General features: G+C 37.6%; 2 protein-coding genes and 1 long non-coding RNA gene across 10 annotated transcripts; 2 read left to right on the top strand and 1 right to left on the bottom strand.

Annotated features, from left to right (window-relative positions):
- The first annotated feature begins 804 nt into the window (after window positions 1-804).
- Window positions 805-8,996, top strand: LOC130551277 (NACHT, LRR and PYD domains-containing protein 12-like). 8 transcript variants are annotated; one of them, XM_057328837.1, is made up of 16 exons: window positions 817-1,021; window positions 1,252-1,334; window positions 1,503-1,559; window positions 1,962-2,051; window positions 2,576-2,674; window positions 2,828-2,917; window positions 3,242-3,340; window positions 3,688-3,762; window positions 3,888-5,654; window positions 6,161-6,334; window positions 6,483-6,656; window positions 6,837-7,010; window positions 7,089-7,262; window positions 7,351-7,524; window positions 7,617-7,790; window positions 7,892-8,996. In XM_057328837.1, exons 3-16 carry the CDS (start codon window positions 1,510-1,512, stop codon window positions 8,070-8,072), a joined length of 3,495 nt encoding a protein of 1,164 aa, XP_057184820.1. In that variant the 5' UTR covers window positions 817-1,021; window positions 1,252-1,334; window positions 1,503-1,509; the 3' UTR covers window positions 8,073-8,996. The 8 variants fall into 8 exon arrangements, with proteins under 8 accessions (XP_057184823.1, XP_057184820.1, XP_057184821.1 ...); XM_057328836.1 differs by having other exon boundaries at window positions 818-1,021; window positions 1,252-1,301; XM_057328835.1 differs by having other exon boundaries at window positions 818-1,021; window positions 1,252-1,356.
- Window positions 8,997-9,822: 826 nt separating this feature from the next.
- LOC130551269 (uncharacterized) lies at window positions 9,823-11,739 on the bottom strand. The gene is made up of 3 exons (XR_008962569.1): window positions 11,596-11,739; window positions 10,963-11,042; window positions 9,823-10,076 (listed from the first exon to the last, which is right to left on the bottom strand). It is a non-coding gene; the product is annotated as an uncharacterized LOC130551269 (long non-coding RNA).
- Window positions 11,740-21,033: 9,294 nt separating this feature from the next.
- Window positions 21,034-24,370, top strand: LOC130551273 (nuclear pore membrane glycoprotein 210-like). Its single transcript, XM_057328826.1, has 4 exons — window positions 21,034-22,279; window positions 22,496-22,612; window positions 22,716-22,790; window positions 23,352-24,370. Exons 1-4 carry the CDS (start codon window positions 22,252-22,254, stop codon window positions 23,459-23,461), a joined length of 330 nt encoding a protein of 109 aa, XP_057184809.1. The 5' UTR covers window positions 21,034-22,251; the 3' UTR covers window positions 23,462-24,370.
- The last annotated feature ends 2,186 nt before the right edge of the window (window positions 24,371-26,556 follow it).

Raw genomic sequence — 26,556 nt, 5'->3', positions numbered from 1 at the left:
ACCCTCACTGTAATCTACACACACTTAAGATAATGCTAAATTCACCAGGAGTTTGACATGTTAAAGAATATTATTCCAGGTAAACATATGGAAATTTACGATTTACTGAATTTTCTGTTGTTAGACCCAGTCACATGCCTAAAAGTTTTTACTACTAAATATTTTGTCAATCAAAATGTGTCATTGTTCTTTCCATAAACTGAGATTTTGTAACATTGAAGAAGGTTGTGCTGCTCTGGCTTCAGCTCTGAGATCAAACCCCTCACACCTGAAAGAACTGGATCTGTCGAGAACGCATTAGAATATTCAGGAGTCACGCTGCTCTGTGGACGCCTTGAGGATCCTCTCTGTAAACTAGAGATACTCTGGTAAAACCGTCTTTCTGGGTATTTTTACTTGTTTAACCAAAAAGCAATGCAAATTAATTCAAATCTATTTCTTAAATTCTGATTCGGGTACATGCATGTTTAAAAAGCAATGCAAATAAAAAAAAACATATTTTGGTAAACAAAGAAAAATGTATTATATTTTTGGTTCTGTTGAGTTATGAAGATATGCAAAAATATACAAATATACAACTATGATTGCTTACCAACAATAGGCTTTATAATACATTAGCCATACGATTTTGACTTTGATACCCTAAATGCATGTTACTTTAATTAATTTTGTGTTTAAGTATCTACCAAAAGCATAAAAGTCCCAGTTCTCATCTCAGTTTGTTCGTTTTGTCTTCTTGTAACAAGCATGCAATACTGGATCAGTAAATTGTGTCTGAATTATCATGCTTCAACATGTTCTTTGGGGAGTCCTATATCATTCTGTCATATGTACAGAAAAAAAAGAAAAACTTTTGAGTGCATGCTAATGTGATGTGGGCGGAATGTTCACTTCTCACTTCCGATCCGCCCGTCAATGTTGTCAGACTCATACGAGAGTCAGAAATGAAAGCTGATCTCCTCCGAATTAGACAAAATATCTGTTTACAATAAAGGAAGTGCCCGAAACAAGAGGAATCAAAGTGAGTAAACACATTTGTAAATGTGTGTTATGTTTAGCTTTATATGTCAAATGTTGGTCTTTCTTTCAAATTGTCTTGCATTCTCTATTGCTATATGTAATATCAACTCTTGTTTATTTGAGACATGCAAAAACAAAACTTGTTGATTTAGACGCGGTAACAATGAAAAGTTTGACCTTTTACGTTATAAAGTTTGACGTTATTTCCTAAATTTGTTTGCCTACTTTCAGAAGCAACTGTGATGTATCTGGAGATTTTCTCTATGTCATACTGAAAACAGGTTACCTTTCAAACAGTCTTTACACAAGAACCAGTAAGGCCACATACTGTTTCATGTGAGCTCTGAAGTCATTTGGTTGTTTATCTCTTTCATCTCACACAAACATATGAGCTGTCTTATATTTTACAGTAGTATTTTACAGTAGTAGGTAAATATTGTACATTTAAAGGATAAATTCAGGTTTGATTAATCTTGTTTCAGAGCCAGTATGACTGATGAGCATGACGTGATAGATCGCTCCTCTCTTAAAACCCACTGGTAAGTATTGAAAGCAACGAGTATCAGTACAGACACTAATAAGTCATTTTTCTGACGAACCGTTTAAAAACGTTTAAACAGCTGACAAATGCATAAAGGTTAAAAGAAAGGCTTTACTGGTTTCTTGGCGGCAACTAAATATATTGGCTTAAGCCACAACTTTGGTCTCTGAGAGATTTAGCTTTTTGATCTTTACTGTAGTTTAACATAAGTGCGTGTTGAAATGTGTTTCACTGTAACGCAGTGTTTCAGGATCCAGTTTGTCAAGTCTTAGCTATGCGTCTAAAAACAAATCTTTAGTGTTTGATAGACTGAGAGCTTTGAGAGAGTGTTTAAGTATGCAACTAACACCAATGATAAAAAAAGATAGAAAGTGATTTCATTGTTTGTATTTTACTGTAGTTTACTTCAACCAGACTCTCTAAACCCCAGTCATGAGCTCAAGACGAGCAACCAGTCTTTAGATCACCTGGTGGAATTTAAAGGATCCAGGTAAAGATGATCACTAGTCTCTTCGGGTAAACTTAATGACTGTAATTTTTCTAAATACTGCACAAAACACTTAAACAGATACAATCACATAATCAGTGAAGTTCATTCTCCATAACGTCACATGAGTTTCAAAATATCTGTGTTTTACTGAGCCCAGTCTCGTGAATTGCGTATAAATAACGCGCGTTGCATTATCGTGAAATACGTACGCCAAAGTTCGATTTTGCGTGCATAAATACGCGTATTTTTGCGTGCATATAATACGCCAATTTAGTGCACGTGCATATTAACCGGCAATTTGTCTTATTAACCTGTCCCCTAACTCAAACCCTAACAGTATTATTTTAATTATTTCAGTGTTTCCTCTTCATGTACGTTTCAAAATGGCTGCTCTCCAGCGAGGTGCACGCAAACATTGGCGTATCATATGCACGCAAAATCGAACTTTGGCGTACGTATTTCACGATAATGCAACAGCGTGTTATTTATACGCAATTCATGAGACCGGGTTGGTTTTACTATAGTTTAGAACAGCAGGGGAGATCTGCTTCTCCAAACCCCAGCCATGACTCCGTGAAGAGCAGTCAGTCAATAAACCATCCACGGGATTTTAAAGCATCCAGGTAAAAAAATAAACATATTTTAATAATAAACCTGTTAAAGTGTCCATGCAGAAATTGGTGCTCCAGATCATAAATGTGAACTCAATTGCCACACAGATGAAAATATTTGGAAACTCCACTGAACTAATGTTTCAATATTTGTATTTACTTCAGTTTACTTCAGCCAGGAGGATCCGACCCCGGTCATGAGCTCAAGACGAGCAACCAGTCTTTGGATCACCTGGTGGAATTTCAAGGGTCCGGGTGAAAATGTTCATTGTTTTTTTTTGGATACTAAACTACTAAGGATATTGCCTGCTTTTTTTATTTTATTTTTTTGCATGGTGCACAAACCACTTAAACAGTGCCACCTCGTATTAAAGAACATAACAGTAAACAGAGTGTAGCACATGGGTTTCAGTGTTTTATAAAGTACTATGCTAAAGTAGTTTGCATTTTGTTAGTCAAAGGTCTTGGTTTATATTTAACAGCTCCACAGATATAAAAAAAACAATGTCAGCAAATAAATGTACAATACAATATCATTAAAACTTCACTGAATTACGTATGTCTCTGTTTTACTTGTAGCTCAGTACAGCAGGGGAGATCTGCTTCTCCGAGCCCCAGCCATGACTCCACGAAGAGCAGACAGTCAATAAACCATCCACCGGATTTTAAAGGACCCAGGTGAAATATAAACATAACCAAACTCTTATTTCTGTCACCTTTCAGTGAGTAGTTTTACATGATGTCCGTTAGAACAGCAGGGTTAAAAGACGGAGAGAGATGGATCACGGTAATTGAGTCTGCACACACGGGTATACATGCACAAAGGTTGTTAAGCAAACAAAAACATCCTCTTGAAAGGTTACACAAGGAAGGGATCCTAACCACAGGTTGCTATGTTGAAATAGTTTGTGTTGTTCTAGAATGTGACGTGACTGAGGTGAATAGATTCCTGATAATATCAACATTATCAGGACTGCAAGCATGCACCAGCAAATTATTGTTTCAATATTTGTGTTTTTCTGCAGCTTACTTCTGCCAGTTGGATCAGATTCTCCAAGACAAGAGCGCAAGAGTTCTATGGAGCATCTGGAGGAATTAAGGTAAAAATGAGATGACATGTACATGTATAACAAATGTGACATTCTTTTTGTGTAATCGCAGGAACTCAAATAATAATCTACTCTGTGAGCAAATATGAATGACAATTTGTATCTTGATCTTTCAGCACTATCACATCTATTAAATCAAGGAACCAATTGCAGTGTTTGCATGAAGGAACATCAAACAGCCTCGTACCTCTCGATGACACCTATACTGAGCTTCACATCACAGAAGGTGGATGTGGAGAGGTCAACGCTGAACATGAGGTGAGACAGATTGAAGCAGCGTTCAGGAGAGCAGCGAGAGAGGAGGACAGACCGATCAAATGCAACGATATCTTCAAACCTTCCTCCGAACAAGACAAACCCATCAGAACTGTGCTGACAAGAGGAGTCGCCGGCATTGGAAAAACAGTCTCTGTGCAGAAGTTCATTCTGGATTGGGCTGCAGGGAAAGAGAATCAAGATGTTCACCTCATATTTCCACTGCCTTTCAGAGAGCTCAATCTGATGAAGGACCAAAAAGTTAGTCTCAAAGACGTTCTTCATATTTTCCTCCCAGAATCAAAAGAATTGGACATAAGCGGTGATAAATATAAAGTGTTGTTCATCTTTGATGGTTTGGATGAGTGTCGTCTGTCTCTGGATTTTCACAGCAGCGTGAGGTTGCGTGATGTCAATGAATCGGCCTCAGTGGGCGTGATGCTGACAAACCTCATCGCGGGGAATCTGCTTCCCTCCGCTCTCATCTGGATCACCTCCAGACCGGCAGCAGCTGATCTCATCCCCTCTGAGTGTGTCCATCGAGTCACAGAGGTACGAGGCTTCACTGACCCACAGAAGGAGGTATACTTCAGAAAGAGAATCAAGGATGGGAGTCTGGCAAACAAAATCATCTCGCATCTAAAGTCATCGAGGAGTCTGTACATCATGTGTCACATCCCAGTGTTCTGCTGGATTTCTGCCACTGTTCTCGAGAGAATGTTGAGCGAAGCTGAGAGTGATGAAGAGATCCCCACGACTCTAACTCAAATGTACACACACTTTCTGCTCATAAGCATATATAAACATGAGAAGGATTATGAAAGAAAGATGAATAATGAAGACATGATATTTAAACTGGGGAAACTTGCTTTTCAGCAGCTCGAGAAAGGGAATTTAATCTTCTACGAGGAAGATCTCAGACAATGTGATATTGACGTGCAAGAAGCGTCTGTGTTTTCAGGATTGTGCACTCAGATCTTCAGAGAACAATCAGGACTGTTTCAAGGAAAGGCTTACTGCTTCGTCCATCTAAGTGTTCAAGAACATCTTGCGGCTCTATATGTGTTCCTCACCTTCATAAATGAAAATGTACACGTATTAGACAATCCGAGTGGTTTGTCCAGCATTCTGGCTTGCGCGTTCGCTTCACATTATTCACTTTCTGCCCTGTATCAAAGAGCAGTGAGTAAAGCTCTGCAGAGTCCCAATGGACATTGGGACATTTTTCTTCGCTTCTTTGTGGGTTTCTCACTGGAGTCCAACCAGTCCCTCTTACAAAATCTGTTCACAGAGCCAGAAAGACTCTCATACAGCAAAGAGATAGCCCAGCTCATCAAGACGAAGATTAAAGAAAACCTGTCCCCTGAGAAGTCCATCAATCTCTTCCACTGTCTGAATGAACTGAATGATCATTATCTAGTGGAGGAAGTTCAGAATTATCTTAAATGTGGCTCGGTAGTCAATAAAACGCTCTCACGCTCGCAGTGGTCGGCATTGGTTTTTGTCTTGCTGACCTCAGGACAATCTCTTGATGTGTTTGATTTAGACAACTATGTTGAGAAACACATCACAGCAAATGCAGTCATTCAATGGCTACGGCCCGTGATTGAAGCATCGAAAACAGCAAGGTATGTCATACTAGAGGCAACTGTTAAACTCTTAAAAATAAAGGTTCTTCACAGCGATGCCATAGAAGAACCATTTTTGGTTCCACAAAGAACCGTCTCTTTCTTACCTTTTTATAATCTGAAGAACCGTTTTCGCCACAAAGAACCTTTCGTGAAACAGAAAGGTTCTTTATAGAACCATTTAGACAAAAAAGGTTCTTCGATGGCATCGTAAAGCACCTTTATTTTTAAGAGTGTACAAGATCATTTGAAGATGTTTGTAGCAGATTAAAATATACTGACATTACAAAAAGTGCCTTTGGATTCTACTATGTGATTATTTTTCATATAATGCATATCACAAAATGAAACGATGATAAATTGTGCAAATGAATAAAATTGCTATTACTGGATTATTTTGTATCGTCCAAATAGACGTTATTATTTCTACTATTTTTTTCCCCACTTACATGTTGTTTTGTTTTATTAAGGAGACATTTATTATGCAATCAAATTATTTTTTGCAGACTTTGTGAACACAGCCTGACACAGAAAGACTGTGCTACTTTGGTTTCTGCCCTCACCTCAAAGACTTCGTGTCTGAGAGAACTGATCTTAACAGACAGCAATATAAAGGATGCAGGAGTGAAGCATCTCTGTACAGGACTGGCGAATACTCACTGTCCGCTGGAGGCATTGAGGTAAGATCCCGTTTCTTGAACTATTTTTGGGATTTATTTTTACAGCATTTCAGCTCTTATAGCCTTATCTGCAATAAAACAGACAAAGTAAATATCAATACTCTACCTTCAATGTTGCGAAACTAACTAATTTTAAAACTTTATGCAGACTGAAGAGCTGTGGCATCACTCATGAAGGTTGTGCTGCCTTGGCTTTTGCTTTAAGATCAAACCCCTCGCACTTGAGAGAACTGGATCTGTCAGGAAATGCAATAAGAAACTCTGGGGTGAAGCTGCTCTCAGATGAACTGGGGAATCCACTTTGTAAACTTGAAAAAATATTGTAAGATTACTTCTTTAAGAATTAAACATAACATGAACTCTACTCTACATAGAAATATTTATCTGTATATTTTTTTCTAATCCCCCCAGCTCTGAGTTTTTGGTTATTATTTTGCTTCCATAAAGAAACACAAACTGTGTCAAACTAACTGCTCCTTTTTTTCTTCTTTTTTCTCTGCAGGTTGAGAAATTGTGGTATCACACATGAAGCTGATGCTGCGCTGGTTTCACTTCTAAGTTCAAACCCCTCACACCTTAGAGAACTAAATTTGTCTAAGAATAAATTAGGAGATATAGGAATCAAACTGCTTTCTGGGGCACTGGGGTCTTCTAACTGTGAACTGGAGATATTACTGTAAGTTAATCACAGAGTAAGAAATGCATTGAGAGTAATAAATTACTCAAACTGCTATTGAGCTTTTTTTTTTTGCAGGCTGGAGAATTGCTGTATCGCTCATGAAGGTTGCGCTGTGCTGGCTTCAGCGCTGATATCAAACCCCGTACACCTGAGAGAACTGGATCTGTCTGCAAATAATCTTACAAACAACGGAGTAAAGAGACTCCTTGTCAATCTGGAGAGCTCTGGTTGTAATCTCGAAATTCTAAGGCAAGATTAAGAAATTGCTCTGATAGAATTTGTGTGTGTGTCTATGTAAAAGCTTGAGACGGAAATAAATGTGTCATACTTCACGCAGGTTGGATAATTGTGGTGTCACAGATGAGGGCTGTGCGACTTTGGCTTCGGCATTAAAATCAAGCTGCTTAAACCTAAAGAAGCTAACTTTAAACTGGAACAAAATTGGTGACTCAGGAGTGCAGCCGCTTTTTGCAGCTTTGGGAGATCCTAACTGTAAATTACAAGTTCTGCGGTAAGTTTAAAAGCATGTCATATTTTGTGATGGTTTTTTTTTTTTCAAAGTAATAGTAATATGAGGGTTTGTTTCTTATTATTAATACACAGACTGAGAGATTGTAAAATTACAGATGAAGGTTACGATGCTCTGGCTTCAACTCTAAAAACAAACCCCTCGCACCTGAAAGAACTGGATCTGTCTCAGAATAAACTGACTAACCCAGGAATAAAACTGCTCTCTTCTGCACTGGCTTATCCTAACTGTAAACTGGAGATCCTCCGGTAAGGACATGGTTTTAATCCTCATGCTTTTATCCTCATTGTTTCACACAGTCCTCAGTCAAAGACCCTGGTGTATCACTGCTTCACTGTTCTCTTTGCAGTCTGGAAACTTGTGGCATCACAGATAACGGTTGTGCTGTTCTGGCATCAGCTCTGAGATCAAACCCCTCACACCTGAGAGAGCTGGATCTGTACATGAACAATCTTGGATGTTTAGGAGGCCAGCTGATCTCTGAAATGAAAGATGATCCCAAATTTAAACTAGAAATACTAAAATATTAGCCAAATGGTTACTCCTTGATACTAAGAAAGAAAGAAAGAAAGAAAGAAAGAAAGAAAGAAAGAAAGAAAGAAAGAAAGAAAGAAAGAAAGAAAGAAAGAAAGAAAGAAAGAAAGAAAGAAAGAAAGAAAGAAAGAAAGAAAGAAAGAAAGAAAGAAAGAAAGAAAGAAAGAAAGAAAGAGAGGAATTTTGAACGCTCACTCGATGTCTTTTTGTAGACCAGTTGCTAATTGTTTACTAATGGGGAATTTGTGCTGATGTAAATATTCAATATTATACAATAGCAATGCACATTGAAATTAAGTATAGGTTGTATTATACTGTAGAGATATCAATGTAGTTTTCCAGATTCTTACACACTGTGTTGCATAATAATCAACAAACGAAACTAAACTTACTTGGGAAACTATACCTGAATTAAATTTATTCATTGGATGATCAGAGTGATCACTCATCAGAAAACTGTAAAGTAACTTGTATGAAAAATACAATTTCCACGAAACAATTTCAGTTACTACTGTAAAATCATGATAAATGTATTCAAATAAGTGATTACTTTCAACTACTAACAGCGCCCCCTGCTGTCTGCTGCTTTCTTCCGTTTTCCATCAATAAAAACGAAAGAAGACAGGCAAACTTTGTAACATTTAAATCCATGTATTTTTTTTCTTATAGTTTTTGTATTTGTCTTATTTTTATTGTATTTTTTTTGTATGAGATTGATATATACAACTGCATTGCATATGTTCTGTTCTATGATCAGTATATTGCGACAGAAAATTCTGTACACGAAATTTAAAGTTATTTTTTCGTTAATAATATTTATCGTCACAGACTGTTTTTACTTTAAATGTCTTTTGTCACAGTCCGCTCTGTTTTATTTATTATTCAATTGTCCTGTTTAAACTTTTCTAATAAATTCTGAGACATCGCATGCGGTTATTGTATGGTTATGTCGTAATGGTAAGGAGTTGTTTTTCGTCTATCGTCTTAAAACGGTTTACATATATTTGGGTTGGAAACGGATTTTTGCCTCTTTAAAGGAAGAGAGCATTACTTTTGTTTGGAAAGCCGTTCATACTGAAGGTCTGGAATAGTGATGCGCGGATTGCGCCCAGCTAACAAAATTATGTTCTGAGAACGTTTTCCAAACGTTCTGTTTTGATTGTGGGAACGTTATTTAAAATGTTCCAAAAACGTAAAAATGTCCAGTTTGCTTAACGTTGCTGGAACGTTCTTTTATGGTTTGCATAATGTTCCCATAACGTTCTTGCAACCAAAAATGTATTGAAAATCTAACGTTCCAAAAACGTTTATTGGTAACATTAGAAGAACGTTAAAAAGTCCAGTTTGCTTAACGTTGCTGGAACGTTAATGTATGGTTAGCATAATTTTCCTATAACGTTCTTACCACCAAAAATGTATTGAAAATCCAACGTTCTAGGAACGTTTATTTGGAACAAAAAATAATTTAGATTAGGTTATTAAAATGTTATTTTAAGATGAGCAGTGCTGCAACCTTCCCTTTCAACATCATGTTTATTAACATCATTCCAGTAACAAAAAAGTATACAACAGTTACATGTGCAATCAACAGGTATTTTAATTATAAAAGCTTTTTAAAAACTCATTAACATTAATGAGTTTTAAAACTCATTAATTTTTCAAAAATCTTTTTTTATTACGTTATCATGTTTTTGTGTTAGTTAGCTGTACTTTTTTAGTCACCATAGCTTAAATCAAAACAAACCAGCTGCACTTTGATTTATATGAATTGGAGTGCTCAATAAAAAAACATGTTTTTTGAAAAAAAAAACGTAGTTACCTCATTTTGGAACCAAACTCTTAATTTAGATTTATGACAATGAATTATAACTTGACCACCAAAACGTAACAAACTTTCATATGAACATTTAATCAGTGAGAAATCTTATCTGAATGTGTGTGTGGGGGTGGGTGCGTAAAAACTAGAGATGTGGTCCATGCCCTGTCTCTTCATGCTCCATCTGTAAAGTAAATAGATAGATTGTAAATAGATGTTACTAACTTATTTAACACAGGTAAGAATGTTCACAGATTTAACAGTTAAATTGTTAAAAATAATTTGTCAAGTAAAACTAAAATAAAAATAAAACTATTTTACATTAATTGAATAAGTGTTGTTGACTGTAAGTTAGTAAGTATTGTTGAGCAATGCTAATCCATCAATCACACGTGATTTAAAGTTGATGTTTTTACACTATCAACAACATCCAAATAGACTGATGAGGGCTAAGAATCTTTCCCATTTCCCTAAATTAATAAAATATTAAACAAAATAAATAAATGTTGTTTTGAAATGTTAACTGTCATACTTGTAACAATGTATGCACACATTCCATAAACTCTACTTTACAAATAATAATGCAGCCAGGAAAGGGTGAGATGCAGTGAGTTCTTTCCACATTTTTAACATGCATGAAAATAAATATTTTCCATCACTTTGTGTATCACTCTTTAAATGACCTCTACACTAAATAATCTAACCCTCCTACGTACATAACAACAGCAGTCTATTTATTTTGAGGTCCATACAGGTTGATCAGTATGCATATAAATGTCAATATGAAACAAGTATAATGTCATTTAGTTGCGGCTGGAGCTGCGCGCTGCCAGTATATGTACAGTCAAACAAAACAATGTGCACAGTTACCAAAGACGCGAGTGCACGTACATTAAAACTTTGTGTTCGGCAAGACGAGGCGCGACCCGTCTGTGCAGTGCGCATACAGTCAACAATGTGTTTGGCAAAGACGCAGCGCAAGGTATCTGTGGGGTGCACACACAGTCATTGATGTCATTGTTCAGTAGTTAAAGAAGCAGCGCAGCGTTTCTCTTTGGTTTGTGACATACTTTATGCAAAACGGTGGCACAAGTCTGCTCAGTGTGGTGTTCTGCAGGTCAACATCTGTCAGGCCTCTTGATCTCTTCATCTGGGTTTCACAGAAAAAAAGACCAGCAATAACAACCATAGAATTTAAACCCATTACAAATTCATGCATTCACAAGCCTATTCACATAACTGTAACTACGCAACAGAACAAAAATCTATTGTGTACATATTGGAACCAAACTGAACTAATAACTGTTGTTGATGGAACAATAATGTAGTGGATTCATTCCTGCATTTTAAAGGAATAGTTCATCCAAAAATGAAAATTTTGTCATCATTTGCTCATCCACCAGCCTTAGAAACCTGTATAAATTTATTTGTTGTGTTGAACACAAATGAAGATATATTAATGAAAGTCTGTAACTAAGCCGTTTTGGGTCACCACTGACTTTAATAGTAGTCTTTTGTCCTACTATGGGAATGGCCCAATTTGACCCAAAATTACTTTGAAACAAACTTATTAAAATATCTTAATTTGTGTTCAGAATAACAAAGAAATTTATACAGTTTTGTAACAACTGGAGGGTGAGCAAATGATGACCAAATTTTAATGTTTGGGTATCTCTCTTTCACTCCCGGCGAAAACTACTTACCAGGGTTCAAGCTCTGACTGGGTCCCTGCTCTTGTGTGTTGGAGGTGTGCTAGTACACTCTGATAAAGCAGTTGTTCAGAATGGCTTCAGTGGCGGAGATGGCCCCTCCGTGCCTCATCATTGGCAGTGTACTGGTTCACTGGCTCCAGGTTTCCCCTGAACACAGTCTGAGGAAATAATAACAATCACAGGCTTTTATGTCAAATCACAGTCAGAAATCATAAAAAACATTCTGTGAGATGCAAATGTATTAAGAACAACAGTGATCACTCTTCAATGTTTTATTTCACTAGTTTACTGAATTAATCAACGCTTAAATAAACACACTGTTTACATAATTTGTACCTGTTCTATTTGCAATTTGTTCTTATTTCATTACTGACTGTTTACTGATGTTTAATAATTACTTGATAACGTTTTACTTACATAACTGAGCTGAAGTGGTGCCTTAAGTTTCAGGTACAAACAAAAAACCTGGCAACATAGATACAATGTTGAATAACTAAAAGCATAATTACAATCTGTGTGCTCATTTAGTTTACGTGCTTCATGTTCTAGCTGTCATAAGTACGTGATCGCTTTCATCTTAAATTTTAGAAAATTATAAAGTTTTACACGTGGTCGATGCTACATGTGGCAGTTTTAAACAACTAAAACGGCATTAACATTTACCTCAGAGTTTAACGTTACTACCGGCTCACCAGGCCGTGTGCTAACACAACGATAAATTACAAGATTATGATGCAAGAACATTTCAAACCTACACAATATAACACATTAAAACTACAATAACAAAATATTGGTCAAATATATTATATTTCAGTATAAAAAACTATGTAAAATCAAAACATTTGCTTACCTCAGATGTACTCTGGCGAAAGTTGGCCGCGCAAAGTTGTGTGCACGCACGAGCGTGTTGACGTCACGAGCGAGCAGAACTCCGACTCCTCCCACCAAGTTTCCAAATTAGGTTATGATTCCGACCTGATGCGTCGTGTTGATAACCCCATTTCGATTTTGAATTTATATTTTATTCTTGACGAAAACCTACTGATGTACCTTCCAAATTGTGAATGTTGATTCGACATGGACATCTGATTGACGCCCGATAATGACATTTATAACCAGAAATCGACATTGTTCAATGTCAGTTTGCTATCTGGGAGGGGAATGCACCTGAATTAATTGAAATGCCCACAAAAAAAGAATAAAAATAACGATTTCTCTCATCATTATGAGAACATTCATCAAGTATGAATAACGTCAAAAGGACGTTCCGAGAACATTGTTCTAAGAACGTTTTCTCTCATCGTTATGAGAACATTCATCAAGTATACGTACCGAGAACATTGTTCTAAGAACGTTTTCTCTCATCGTTTTGAGAACATTCGTCAAGTATAAATAACGTCATAAGGCCGTTCTGAGAACATTGTTCTAAGAACGTTTTCTCTCATCGTTTTGAAAACATTCATCAAGTATAAATAACGTCATAAGGACGTTCCGAGAACATTGTTCTAAGAACGTTTTCTCTCATCGTTTTGAGAACATTCATCAAGTATGAATAACGTCATAAGGACGTTCCGAGAACATTGTTCTAAGAACGTTTTCTCATCATTTTGAGAACGCATATTAACTAAATATAACGTTATGAGAACGTTCCATAAACGTTATTTGAAGAACGTTTTGTACTAACTTTTAGACAACTTTTAAAGAACGTTGGCGAAAGTTGTGCGAACGTTCCCTGTTAAGCCGAGCTGACACTACAGGACTGTGAGACAACTTGAATTTCTATGGCGCTTACACTACACAACTAGGTTTCTTGTCATCCGTCATCTTCTTGTTGTAGCAGCACGCACACTACACAACACAACGCTGACAAAGTGTGCTAACTACAAGACTTTGGTCAAGGACCAACAGCGAAAACACATAATACATTGTGAACATTTCTAGTTTGATGGTGGATGGCAAATAAGTTGTTGGTGCGTTTACGCCATCCACTGGAATGTAGCGTGAAATATTGAAGTGTTTTTTTAAAGTGTTTTCTATATTCCATTATACAGACTTGGTGCTTTAGGATAGTTGAAAACAACTGTATGTCTGTTACACTAGCCATTTAACACGCCTTATAATGTTAATGAATACATGCCAGCGGTTTTTAATTCCTCCACGCAATAATTTGATGAAAACCTTCTGCGCTGTGATTGGCTGGATTAGTTCCACATGGTCGTTAAATCGCGCACACAACGATAATATCAAACAGGTTTGAAAATATCGTAGCGTCTGGGATAGCTCGAGACAGGTCCAGATGATGTTGCAGACACGGTTTCGGTCGCCGAAGCTCGTTAAGTATAAGCAGGTGTGCAATGTGATCAGGACCTGTCTCGATCTATCCCAAACGCTATACGATATTTTCAAACCTGCTTGATATTATCGCCAAGTGATCTCGTTGTGTGTGACACTGTGGAACTAATCCAGCCAATCACAGCGCAGAAGGTTTGCGTCAAATTATTGTGTGTTTAATTAAAATTAAAAACTGCTGACACATATTCATTAACATTACAGAGCGTGTTAAATGGCTAGTATAACAGACATAAAGCTAATTTTAAACTATCCTAAAGCAACAAGTCTGTATAATGGAAAATAGAAAACACCTTAAAAACACTTCAATGTTTCACGCTCCATTCCAGTGGATAGCGTAAACACACCAACAACTCATTTGCCATCCACCATCAAACTAGAAGTCTTCACCATGTGGGAGGTGTTTTCGCTGCTGGTCCTTGACTAAAGTCTTGTTGTTAGTGCACTTTGTCTGGGTTGTGTTGTGTAATGTGCATGCTGCTACAACAAGAAGATAAAGGATGACAAGAAGTGTAGTGTAACCGCCATAGTAATTCAAGTAGAGCTCACAGTCCCGTAGTGTCAGCTCGCTTAAGGTAATCAAAAAAGTAGGGCCTACATTCTGATTAATTGCGGGTGGGTGGATAAGATCAGTCATTAATTATGCAAATATTAACTACATTCTCTAAAATATGAACGTGTTTTAAATGCATTTCTATTAGGAAGAGAGCCACTAATGTGCAGTCTCTCAGTTTTAAAAAACGAGCGTCGAGAGGATGGGACAGCAGTGGCGGAGCTAGAGTTTTATATATGGGGTGTCCAGGCTACTTCAGGGGGTCCACAGACCATGACAGAAAATGTGTGTTTAACCCTGACCTGGCATCAAATTCTTAAAAAAAAATCCTAGGATTTCTGATAAGAGATACAAGTGATAACTTACTTCTAAATGTATGTAGATGAAATAAACAATAAAATATAAATAATGAAAACCTGCTTAACCCTGATAACTTGTTTAATTTAAACAGAAACAAAGCAGCACCAGAGGTGTCTTTAAACTGATTGATGTGGATCAGAGCAGCATATATCTTATAAAACTTAAACTCAATCCATAGGACTGCAAGATTTTAAAAAAATCATTGATGCTGATTATTGCCCTTGATGTTGTCATCTTGATTATTACTTTCAGATATTAGGACATGAACACTTGTCACACGCTTTACACGCTACAAAACAAGCCGAGAAGCGTTTATGAATTATTGTATTGCCGTTTTATTGCTTTTTTGATTCTCTGAGTCTAAGGAACATAAAAAGCAGTTATTCAAACGGGAAATATGTAGAAAACAAACAAAGAACATCCAACATCACTAAAACACTCAATGGCTTCAGGTAATACAGTAAAGAGTCTGACTAATGAATCTCTTTCTTACATCTTATCTGTACGCGGTTGTTAGTGATAAACTTTTTGAGCGTGACGCACTTCAGCACAGCTCTTCTTCACCGGTGAATCATTTAAACACCTCTGATTGGTCAGATTATTCATACCCTGAACTTGATTGGCTGTAATGCTCAAAGCAGTAGCAGAGCAAAGAAGCTGTCATCCACATTCGTTCATTTTCACCTAAATCTTATTTACATTGCGACTGTCATAGCTAGTTTTTTATTATGCGTGGACTATTTTTCCTATTTTGTCTTGAACTTGGAGAGCAGATTTGTTCACCTTGTTGTCATTTTTTCCAAAGCCTCTGTTAATTTCCGACCCTGATGTAAACAATGTATATTATGTTGGGAACCGATTTACTATCTGTTAATGGAGCCTAACATAAACATACACAATGAAAAGTTGTTTAGGAATCCTAAAGCCAAGGCTAAAGAGGGAAACTTATTTCTTCCTTCTAAAGTTTGTATGAAGTACACCTGCTTAGAATGTTAAAAGAAATAGAGGATCTCTCCCAACACAGTTTATATTTATCTAAAGTTAGAAAACGCTAGGAAAACTTTACATTTACGCAACATTTAAAAGTGTAACGTTAGAAAGTAGGTAGATAACACTATAATGGTATGGTTCAACAAAAAAACGTACCTGGCTGGGTCAGACTTGAAATGGCTAGCAAGCAAGCTTGTACTTTTGAATATTCCATTTGTTTAGCAAATTGCAGCGGTCCATTTGCTTCTTTTCTCTCTTTCGTCAGTTTTTAAAAATAAATCTCAGATTTCGCGCTGTACAATCCATCGCACAACATTTTCCCGTTCTCATTCTCAACTAGACTCGCTTGAATTTCGTGTGCGGTGACGTCACGTGCAAGCATGGGCCCCGAACGTCAAAATAAAAGCGTTGTTCAACGAAAGGTGAAATCAGATGTCAATCAACATAAGTAGCGAATCAAATTTTGGGGTAGCACCCAGGATCCCCCTCTGGCTCCGCCTCTGTGGGACGGTCCATTCTTAAAGAAATGGAGTCGAAACAGATCCGAGAGAAGATGTAAGAAGGAGAATTAAATCAAATCAGCGTCAACTGCACCGTACTTGGCTCCGTTGTTTATTAGTTTATCAAGTCATTGCTTGGGCTGAACGTCTGAAGGGAGTAATAAAGCCTGTGTTTATTTTGTTAAAAAATGTAGGCAAATCTGGGCAAAGCCAAACTTTTGTTTTATAAATAAAAGTGTTTATTTAAAAGCAGCCTATGATCAGCGTATTATTGACCAGAGATGCGCAAGTTAGCTCTAACGGCACGGAAGCTGCTGTTACCCTTACGAAAATTAACCATGTTTTTTTTGTGGTACAAGTGTAGTAACCATGGTTTTTTGGTGCATTGATTACTTAGGGCAAAACCATGGTTTTACTACAGTAACCATCGTTTACTATCGTTTACGCACCACCCGGTCCTGTAGATTCATCCTCTACAATATTAAGAAAACTAGACCTTTCCTATCAGAGCATGCTACGCAAGTCCTAGTCCAGGCTCTTGTTCTGTCCAGACTGGACTACTGCAATGCGCTACTGGCTGGACTTCCAGCTTGCACAACCAAACCTCTACAGATGATCCAGAATGCGGCGGCAAGAGTGGTCTTCAATGAACTGCAGAGAGCGCACGTCACTCCTCTCTTCACTAAGTTACATTGGCTCCCTATAGTCGCTCGAATCAAATTCAAGACTCTGCTCCTGGCCTACAAGACCACAACTCATTTGGCTCATTTTTCTTATATTTAACTTCAGCTGTTTGGGCTATACCTTGGTTCTTGCGTCTCATTCTTCAGTGTTCTGCATTTACCAATAAACAGACTACATAAAAAGTACTTTTGTTTTAAATTTATATCTTTATCATTTAAAAACCAACAATGTATGCTAACCCCATTTAGGAGCTTTTTTAGGCCTATTTGGCACTAAATATAGAAGGACTGCGGTTATAATCCAAGATGGCGCCGCAGATGCCTGCCTCAGTGTGGAGCTCTCCAGTTGTTTTAGTTAGTTTGTTCTGTTTTATGTTTTTCCCATACAATCAGTTTCACAAGAGATGAACTGCTGAACATTCGGCAGTGCACACCATCTGATCTTTTACCGGTTTTTGATTATTCAGACGTTTTACTTAACATCGTAGTCAGAGGCGCAGCGGCGCTAACAAAGCGCTCCAGGACGCGCAAGCGTGGGAAGCGAGCCGGCGTGCTAATCAGGCTCAGAAAGCGTGGCTTTAAAACTGTGCTGCCTAGTGTGGAAATATTTTTCAGTTAAAAGTATGATTTAATTATCAATATAATCAATAAGTGTTTTCTTTCATTAAATCATTAAGCTGTGTGCTTTTATCATATGCTTGCTATTTTACTCAGTGAAAAGTTACTGTGGCAAACGGAGTGAGACAGGATAAGTGGGGGTTGGAACCATAAATTTAACTAAGTCAACACACACACACACACACAAAGAGTCACACAGAAAAGAAATGTTATGAATCAATCCACTGCATTTGTTTTAAGTATAATCATGAGTTGTGATGTGTTTTAATGAATCATAGGATTAAGAAACAACGCTACATAATTAAAAGCATTAGATGATTGAGTGTTTTCTTTTTACTAAAAGAATGTTGGGAATGTTGGTATGTTGTCCGGCCANCAAGAAACTGTCTCTAGGGAACACTCCCCAAAAGAAACTGTCTCTAGAGAACATTCCTCAAAACTAGCGACTGACCACAGGATGTAAAACATGTGTTGTGAGAAGATGTTGTTTTGCAGGAACTAAGAAAAAAGGACGGAGTCAGATAAACTGGTTCAGGTGATTGGTTGCCAAGAAGCAATACTCCCTAGAGAAAAGGAGGAGTCAGAAGATGAGCACGACGTCAAATACTGAATAAATATGTGTGTTTTTGATAATTTGGGTTGTTGGCTTGTGGTGGAGTGAGGAGATCGTCTGACAACCCAAAGCTTTGTTACTCCTTTTTACATCTGATAATAAACTTCTATATCTTGGAGAAAAGTCTCTGTACAAATTTTTGACATGCAGGACTGCCTTAAAAGTCCAACAATTGGTGACCCCGACGTGATTTGTCAAGAGACGAGGGCACATTTGCCATTTCGTTGGGAAAAACGGAAGAATTCAGGTTCAACACACAGGTCGACCAACATAAAAAGGTAAGCAGAAGCCTGTTTAATCAAAATTCTGCTATTGAACATACCTAAATTGTTGTGTTGAATTTGATGAACATTCCGATGAGTAAAAGTAAAGTATAAGAGAAGTTTTGAGAAATCAGATTTAAAAGAAATTGTGTGACGTTGGTCCACAAATTTGGAAAAGACGTTGCGTCACCATAAATTTTGGGTTGAGTCCCTTGGTTGAAAAAACCATAAATTCTTGGGTGGAGTCCCTTGGTTGAAAAAACCATAAATTTTGGGTTGGAGTCCCTTGGTTGAAGAAACCATAAATTCGTTGGGTTGGAGTCCCTTGGTTGAAGAAAGACCATAAATTCTGTTGGGTTGAGTCCCTTGGTAGACGTACCATAAATTCTGTGACATAAGTGTATATCTGTGTGTAAACGAGTAAAGTGTGGGTTGGAGGCCCTTGAGTCAATAAACTCATAAAGTACCAAAGTGTGGGTTGGAGGCCCTTGAGTCGGTAAACTCATAAAGAACCATTGAAATTGTGTGCGTTGTGGTAATCGCGTCTGGGACAAAAAAGGCCAGGGTGAAATAAATCCCTTTGAGTCGGCGAACTCATAAAGGAATATTCCAAAATTGTCTGTTATATGTTTGAATGTTGTGCAAAGTGATGTGAAAACTGATTTAACCGTGTGAAAATAGATACTGTATAATTTTTGCAAACTGTGAATAGAATTTGTGCGTAAAATGGCTGAATTTCGGAAAGAATGTGATGAATATGGATGTCCACCAGTGTTGGTGCAGTGGCAAAAGGTTACATATATGCTTTTAGCACAGACAGAACCGAAAGATAAGAAACAGAGACAGAAAGAAATAGACAAATGCTGGGTAGCGTTATGTGATGATTGTGGGTGGGAAAATGCAGAAGAAGTGAGAATGCCGCTAGCACCAAAAATTAGAGAAATGGAGAAAAAAGCACATTGTAAGTGGCACAGACACGTAGAAGGAAAGGATAAGATAAAATGGTATAACTCAGGGAAGCATGGTAGTGAAGAAGAAAATCTAAAGAAGAAACTTAGAGTGTGGACTAGAGTAGCGATAACAACCACAGCACTCAGCTCGCAGAAAGTGCAGAGTGGAGAGAGAAAAGAGGAAGTGAACAGCTCAAGAGTCAGAGAGAAAAAGGAAGAAAAGGCAGGAAGCATTCAGACTACCCCTTCTGCTCCTCCCCTTCAGAAACACATACCTTCAATCTATCCGTCATTAAGCCATCCTCCACCATATGAGCCACCCAAACAGCAGGTAGTGATGACAATTAATGGAGGAGAAATGGATGTTGAAGTAGGAGAAATGACTAGTGAAATAGACAGGATACGCAAGGAATTTGATGAATTAAAAACTGCAGTGAACAAGGGTGTGGAAGACACATTAGTAAAAGCACGACGAGTTATGGAAGAAGTAGAGAGAACAAGACATGAACAGGAAGAGTCTGAGAAGGGTGACAATGAGAATACTGAAGAAGACATTATATTTGCAAAACCAATAAATACATCCACCCCTAATCCACAATCAGGGACCAATATGCTAACAGGGCCAATACCAGTTCAATTTGCAGGGAAAATGACACTGGGTGAGCCAATAGCCCACAGGTTAAGGAGCAGGAAACAGCCAGGGCACCCAGACCATGAGGAAGAGAAGGAGGAAAGGGAACATTACCTAAACTATGACCCAAGTCGTCAACTACAGGATCTCAGGCTTTACACCTTTTGAATTGCTTACAGGTCGTCAATTTCCAGGACCAACCACGGCGTTGAGAGAGGACACAGTGCAGCCATTGTCACATACTGTGTATTTTGATAAACTAACAGCTCTGATTCGAACCTTTTCCCATCAGGTAACTCCTGTACCAGCACAACCGGAGGAACTGCCATCTCCAGTCACGACAGACTGGGTCAGGATCAGAACATTCCGTAGAAAGTGGAGTGAACCACGTTGGTCTCAACCTCTACGTGTAACAGCTCGCACCTCACATTGTGTGCAACTCCAAGGCAAAGGAGATACTTGGTTCCATTTAACATCCTGTGTAGCTTGTGACCCCCCTTCTAGGTCTCTTGCTGACACTGGTTTGGACCTGAGGACTCAGGTCCAAGAGAGGGAGGATACAGAGAGTGACGGTAAAACAGACACTGAAATTGCCACTGGACAACACCAACAGCTCCAAATTATACACAAAACAGGCGATATTTTCACAAGCCCACACACAGAACCATTAGCTCATTGTGTAAGTGCTGATTGTGCATACGGGGCAGGTATTGCAAAGCAGTTTAAGGAAAAATTTGGAGTGGAGAAAGTAAGGTGTCAACATAAAAAACCGGGTGAGTGTGCAGTAACCCAGGAAAGAGACAGGACTGTGTTTCACCTAATAACCAAAGAACAATACACTGATTTACCAACATATGATTGTTTCACTGCTGGTTTGTGCTGGTTTAAACTGTTCATGTGCTGGTTTAAGATGGTCATATGCTGATTTAAGATGGTTCTTAGCTGGTTTAAGATCAAACCAGCATCGATCAAAACATACCTTACCCAGCATATACTGGATTTTTCAACAGGGGAGCTTACATAAATAGTTGTATTTTTTAACTAACATTTAAAAGAGATTAATAAATACTTCAACAAATGTATTGCTTATTCATTGTTCGTTAATGTTAGTTAATAGCCTACATTTTTATTTGGCTAAATTGGCTTTTATTCACATAGGCCCATACTGTAGCCTAATCATTGATCAGCGCACATATAGACAGAAACGCAAACTTAAACGCAAGAACTGTTGCAGAGACTCCGCATCTTTCTAACATTAACAACTTTTAACCGGAGCGAATGAGACGAGTGGATGAATCATTGAACAGCGCACATACATAGAGCGCAAACGTGTATCACACGCGAGAACTGTTGTGGAGACTTTACTCGCACCAGCATCATTTCAAACATCAAATTAACCAGAGCGAACGAGACGAGTGGATGAAATCATTGATGAGAGCACATAAAGACAGAAACGCGTGCATTAAACATGAGAACTGTTGCGGAGACTCTGTACTAACATAAACAACATATAACCAGGGCAAATGAAACGAGTGGATAAAATTATTGATCAGCGCACATACATGGATCGCTGTGGTAAACACGGGAAGCGTAACGAGCCTGCACCACGCCAGATGTGTTACTGAGACTGGCCATCTTTTCTAACATTAACACTATTTAACTACCGCAAACGAGTCAAGTCTGTGAGAGGAGGCGGGGCTCTGTTGTTATGCGTTCACGTGCAGTGTGTTAACTCACTGTCGGAAAAGAGAAAGAGAGCGGGAACGCGCAGCTGATATCGATACGTGGGACATGGGTATTGGAACCGTTTCAGATTCTTCAGTATCGATACTTATCAAAATATCGATATTTTTGACAACACTATTCCATAGTGATGGAATGGACTGGACAAGGTTTATTGATTTGTGCACAATTTAATTCATTTGTCTTGAATAAATTAATCTGATCAGGTTGTGTCTCTGGTCAGGTTAAGAGCAGTTCTTCTGCAGTCACCGTACAGGAGAAGGAGTTTTCCCAGAGTTTTCCCAGCTATATCAAATACACTGTTAGTGTGGTAACGCCACAGGCGGCGCTGACAACATCGCTCTCTATAAGCAGCTCATCCAGCGATCAGCTTCTGCTCATTCCTGTAACAGTCATGCATGTCAGCAGCTCCTCTATGCAAGGTACGTTACTTATTTAATAAAGCAGAATGCTATGAGAGCTTGTGTATGACAGCGATGTTCACAACGTAACCACCTGTGCTGAAATGTCTATTTTACCATAGATTATGTCAGTATACAACAATATGGACCCCTAAGTAAAGCTGTATGCCTGAACACAGCAAATGTTACTGCATTTTTATTGCTTTTTAATATTGACATGTTTATTTACTCCTATAGCGCAAATGATGGATGCAGAAGATGGACCTAGTATTTTTCAGCAGTTTATAGACTCGTATCAAGTGATGTTCTTCACTTTATTTGCTCTTCTGGCTGCCACAGCTGTTGTCATCATTGGTAAACACTTGCACATTCTCTACAAAGCTGCTTGAATATTATTAATGAAAAACATTAGTTAAAAGTAGTATGATTATATTATGTGTTCTGTTTATCCTTATAGTGTGTCATGCACTGTTTTCTCCAAGAGATTCTGTCAGTCATCCTGCATTCATTCAGAAGACCCCGCCTCCTGCAGGTACATGCATACGAAAATACTCTTGTGACAACATAAGAACTCACCCTTACCCACTTACACACCTTAAAGGGACAGTTAAGGAAAAGAACTCACCCTCAGATTGTTCCAAACCAGCTCAAGTTTGCCAACCAAGTTTCTTTGTTCTGATAAACACAAAGTAAGATATATGTAAGAATTTCAGTAATTGAACAGATCTCATCCCCCATTGACTCCCATAATATTTATTTTCCCTACTGTAGCAGTAAACGGGGGATGAGATCTGTCTGGTTACTGATATTCTTCCAAATATCTTCCTGTGTGTTCAGCAGAACAAAGACATTTATAAAGGTTTTGAACAACCTGAGGGTGAGTAAGTGATGACAGAATTTTCATCTACTTGTGAAATATATAGAATTATTTTTATACTTTCACATCCCTGTTTAAAGAAAAACACCCAAATGAAGAAACAAGGATAGATTTTTTGTAGGAACTGTCACTTTAGCTCACTTGAATGTGTGACCCTCTATTAAATTAAAATTTAGATCTTATAAATAACGTTCTTATAAATGTTGCATTGTTCAGGTGTAGCTAAACTGACTGAAAGCCCCTTCAACAACAGTATGCCTTTGGGAACAGACATGAAGCGTAGCCCGAGATTACGCTTGTATTCACCTAACTACAACTCCAGATGAAGACTAAAGAAGTGCCTTTCCAGGGAATGAAAGAGTACACATACTCTTAAATGCTCGCAATGATATAATGGCTTCATAATCCCAATGCATAGAGCTGCATAGCTATTACATTACGTTGTATGCTTGTGTTTGAATTGTTTAAGTTGCTTGTTGTAGTCTTAGTTGTTCTTTTCTTTGTCAAGCTGTATGAAGTTTTTAATCTCAGGACAAGCTTTATGCAAGACTTCAGTTTCGGATCACATAGTAGCGTTTTGTGAATGGTGTGACCACTGAATCTGCCCCCGAGGCCAGTCGTTTCATTTTGTGAGACACATGTTGTATTGATTTTAAAGATTTTGTGGAACTACTTCAAAGAAATCTTGAGTTGATATAGTGCAGCTTTTTTCAGTTATGTGATTTCAGTAATGTGAAATGACCCATTCAGCTTAAATGCCTCTGCTAATGTTTATGAATCTACTGACTGACCAGTGATCTAAGTAGGGTTTTGTCAACCCTACAGCAGGCGCAGTTCTGAACACGGGTTAATGTGTTAATGAAGTATTCGTCCAACAATAGATACATAATTATGGTACATGTTTAACTGTGAGATCTGATTTAAGATGTGTGACCATTTTTGACTGAATAAATGTGAGCCTGTTTAAGTGACTTTTTTGCCATAACTTCTGCCTTAATATACTGTAGAGCTGTAATGTGACCCATAAAACTGCAGGACTGAATATAATATGGAAATGTGTTTTTGTTTTTATTTGCTGATATATACCACTAAGTTGTCAATTGTAATTTGACCTGACATCAACAGTTTATGTTCAGTAAGTTAAAAGTAGTTTTTGTTGTTGTGCTTTTATTTACATTATGCATTTTGCAGATTATTGTGTGATGTTATTTAAAAATAAAAGCTTTTTATTAAGTACCACCTGATTGCAATGTTTTCTCTCAAATCATTTTGTTTTATCTTAATTTTTTCTCGGATGTTTCTCCTAAAATTGCTTGGGATAAATGACAAATAATTCAAGCAGAGACCATTAATAAAATACACGAGTATGTAGGTGTACAATTAATGAAGATTGCTTGAAATAAACTTTTGGTAAGTTTGTGTTTATATTAAAATATTTAGAGTTGACATTTGAAGCTGACTTTGCAAATCGGTTTGTAACATAATTGAGATCTCCTCTGAAACTCAAGACATTTGAGATATCTGGGTCTTCTCAGGAGAAATACCTGAGATGCGGGAAACCTGAACAAAAGTTCTGATTTGCTCACCATTTATTATGATGTCTTGGAGAAACAATGGAGGTATTAAAGAGATCATATTTGGGATTTTGCTCTCTTATGGGTTATACCACATGCACTGTAAAAAAAATCTGTAGATTGACAGTTAAATGACTGTATATTTTAACGTAAATGTTCCATACAACATGTGTTGCGGGTGTTTTTCCGTTTATATACATTTTCGAATTGCATTATGGGACCGTGATCGCGCCTCCGACAACTTTTGATGGCCATGGACGTATAAGCACAGCCATAACACAACATTTTACCCAAGTTTTTCCACTGGTAAGTACTTTTAATAAAATATTAATACGACATTTCAATTAAACTGCTTTATTACCATTATTACTGAACCGGCCATGTAAAGTACAACAGTGAATTTCGTTGGATATTGTTGCAAGAACCGACGTTTTATCCGTTTTAAGTACAAACTGAACTATGAACTATTTGTAATACTTATTGGTTTTTACTTTTTATCAGTGAATATGCAATCTGTTTATTTGTCAGTATTTTTAACCTGCTTGGTGCACTGTGTGACCAGATATGGACAGTAACGAAGTAAATTTACCTGAGTACTGTACTTAAGTACACTTTTTGAGTATCTGTACTTTACTTGAGTATTATTTTTTCTGAGTACTTGTACTTTTACTCCACTACATTTATAAAAAGGTCCAAAAGTAGAAAGTGGTTTCTATGCAGTGGGTTTTCCTGTGTGTGCAATTTATCTGGCTTGCGATCTGCCAGGACCTTTTACTGTTGCAAAGTATTTCAGTTTTTCTAAGCTCGCGGTTTTCCGGCAAGCTTTGAACGGCCATTTGGCAGATTTTTTATGCAAATCTGGCAACTCTGGGATCTTCCCCGCTAAACTAATGTAAACGTAGGCGCTGCTACACCGTTGATAGCGCTCTAAAATGGCAAATTGAACAATAAAAGACGAAAAAGGCACATGTTAAAGTGTGGCGTAATCATCTGTGGGTTACGATCAGTCAAAGATTGTAGAAACATCGTCATGAAAATGATCGGCATAACGGCTAAACGGTAAATAAGCATCACATACACCTTGAGCTACGCGTGCATATTAACTTCTGATCTACTGCTATATCATTTAAAGCGATTTGGAAAATGAATGATGTTTTTACTGAAGTAACAGTTGAAGTATTCCTGTTGAATACTATCCTTTATCCTAAATGTGTGCTCTCACTGAGCGTGTGTGTGTGTGTGTGTGTGTGTGTGTGTGTGTGTGTGTGTGTGTGTGTGTGTGTGTGTGTGCGTGTGTGTGTGTTGTGTGTGTGTGCGTGCGCATGTGTGTGTGTGTGTGTGTCTCTATGTCTATGTGTGTTAGTACGTGTGCATATTGTGTGTGTGGAGTGTTTTGTATGTGGGTATGTCTGTCTTCTGTGTTTTCAACCTTTTCTTGTTTCTGCAGGTACAACTTTAATTATTTTGCTTATAGTCAATATGTCTCATGTACAGCTGCTTTGTAACAATGAAAATTGTAAAAGCGCTATATAAATAAAGTTGAGTTGAGTTGAAATAAAAACAATAGAACCCTGCCCAAAATACAACATAAAATGTAATGGATTTAATGGTTATAATGGGAATTGTACTATGGATACTTGTTGTCTACTTGTATGTGGTGGATTCTATTGGTGGGATGGTAAATCTTATTGGAATTAAACCCAAAACACACCACAAAGAGGAATTTAATTTAAAAATATCATTCTAATTAAAAAATTCATTGTTTTTTTCAGCAGGGATGGTATTTGCCGTAAAACCACAGTATCCACAAATTTACCATTTTCTATATATAGGAACCATACTCCAAT

Source organism: Triplophysa rosa, unplaced genomic scaffold (assembly GCF_024868665.1).
Source record: "Triplophysa rosa unplaced genomic scaffold, Trosa_1v2 scaffold85_ERROPOS632958, whole genome shotgun sequence".
Taxonomy (NCBI): domain Eukaryota; kingdom Metazoa; phylum Chordata; class Actinopteri; order Cypriniformes; family Nemacheilidae; genus Triplophysa; species Triplophysa rosa.
Note: the sequence above shows the minus strand (reverse complement) of the source record. Positions and strands in the feature narration are given on the sequence as shown.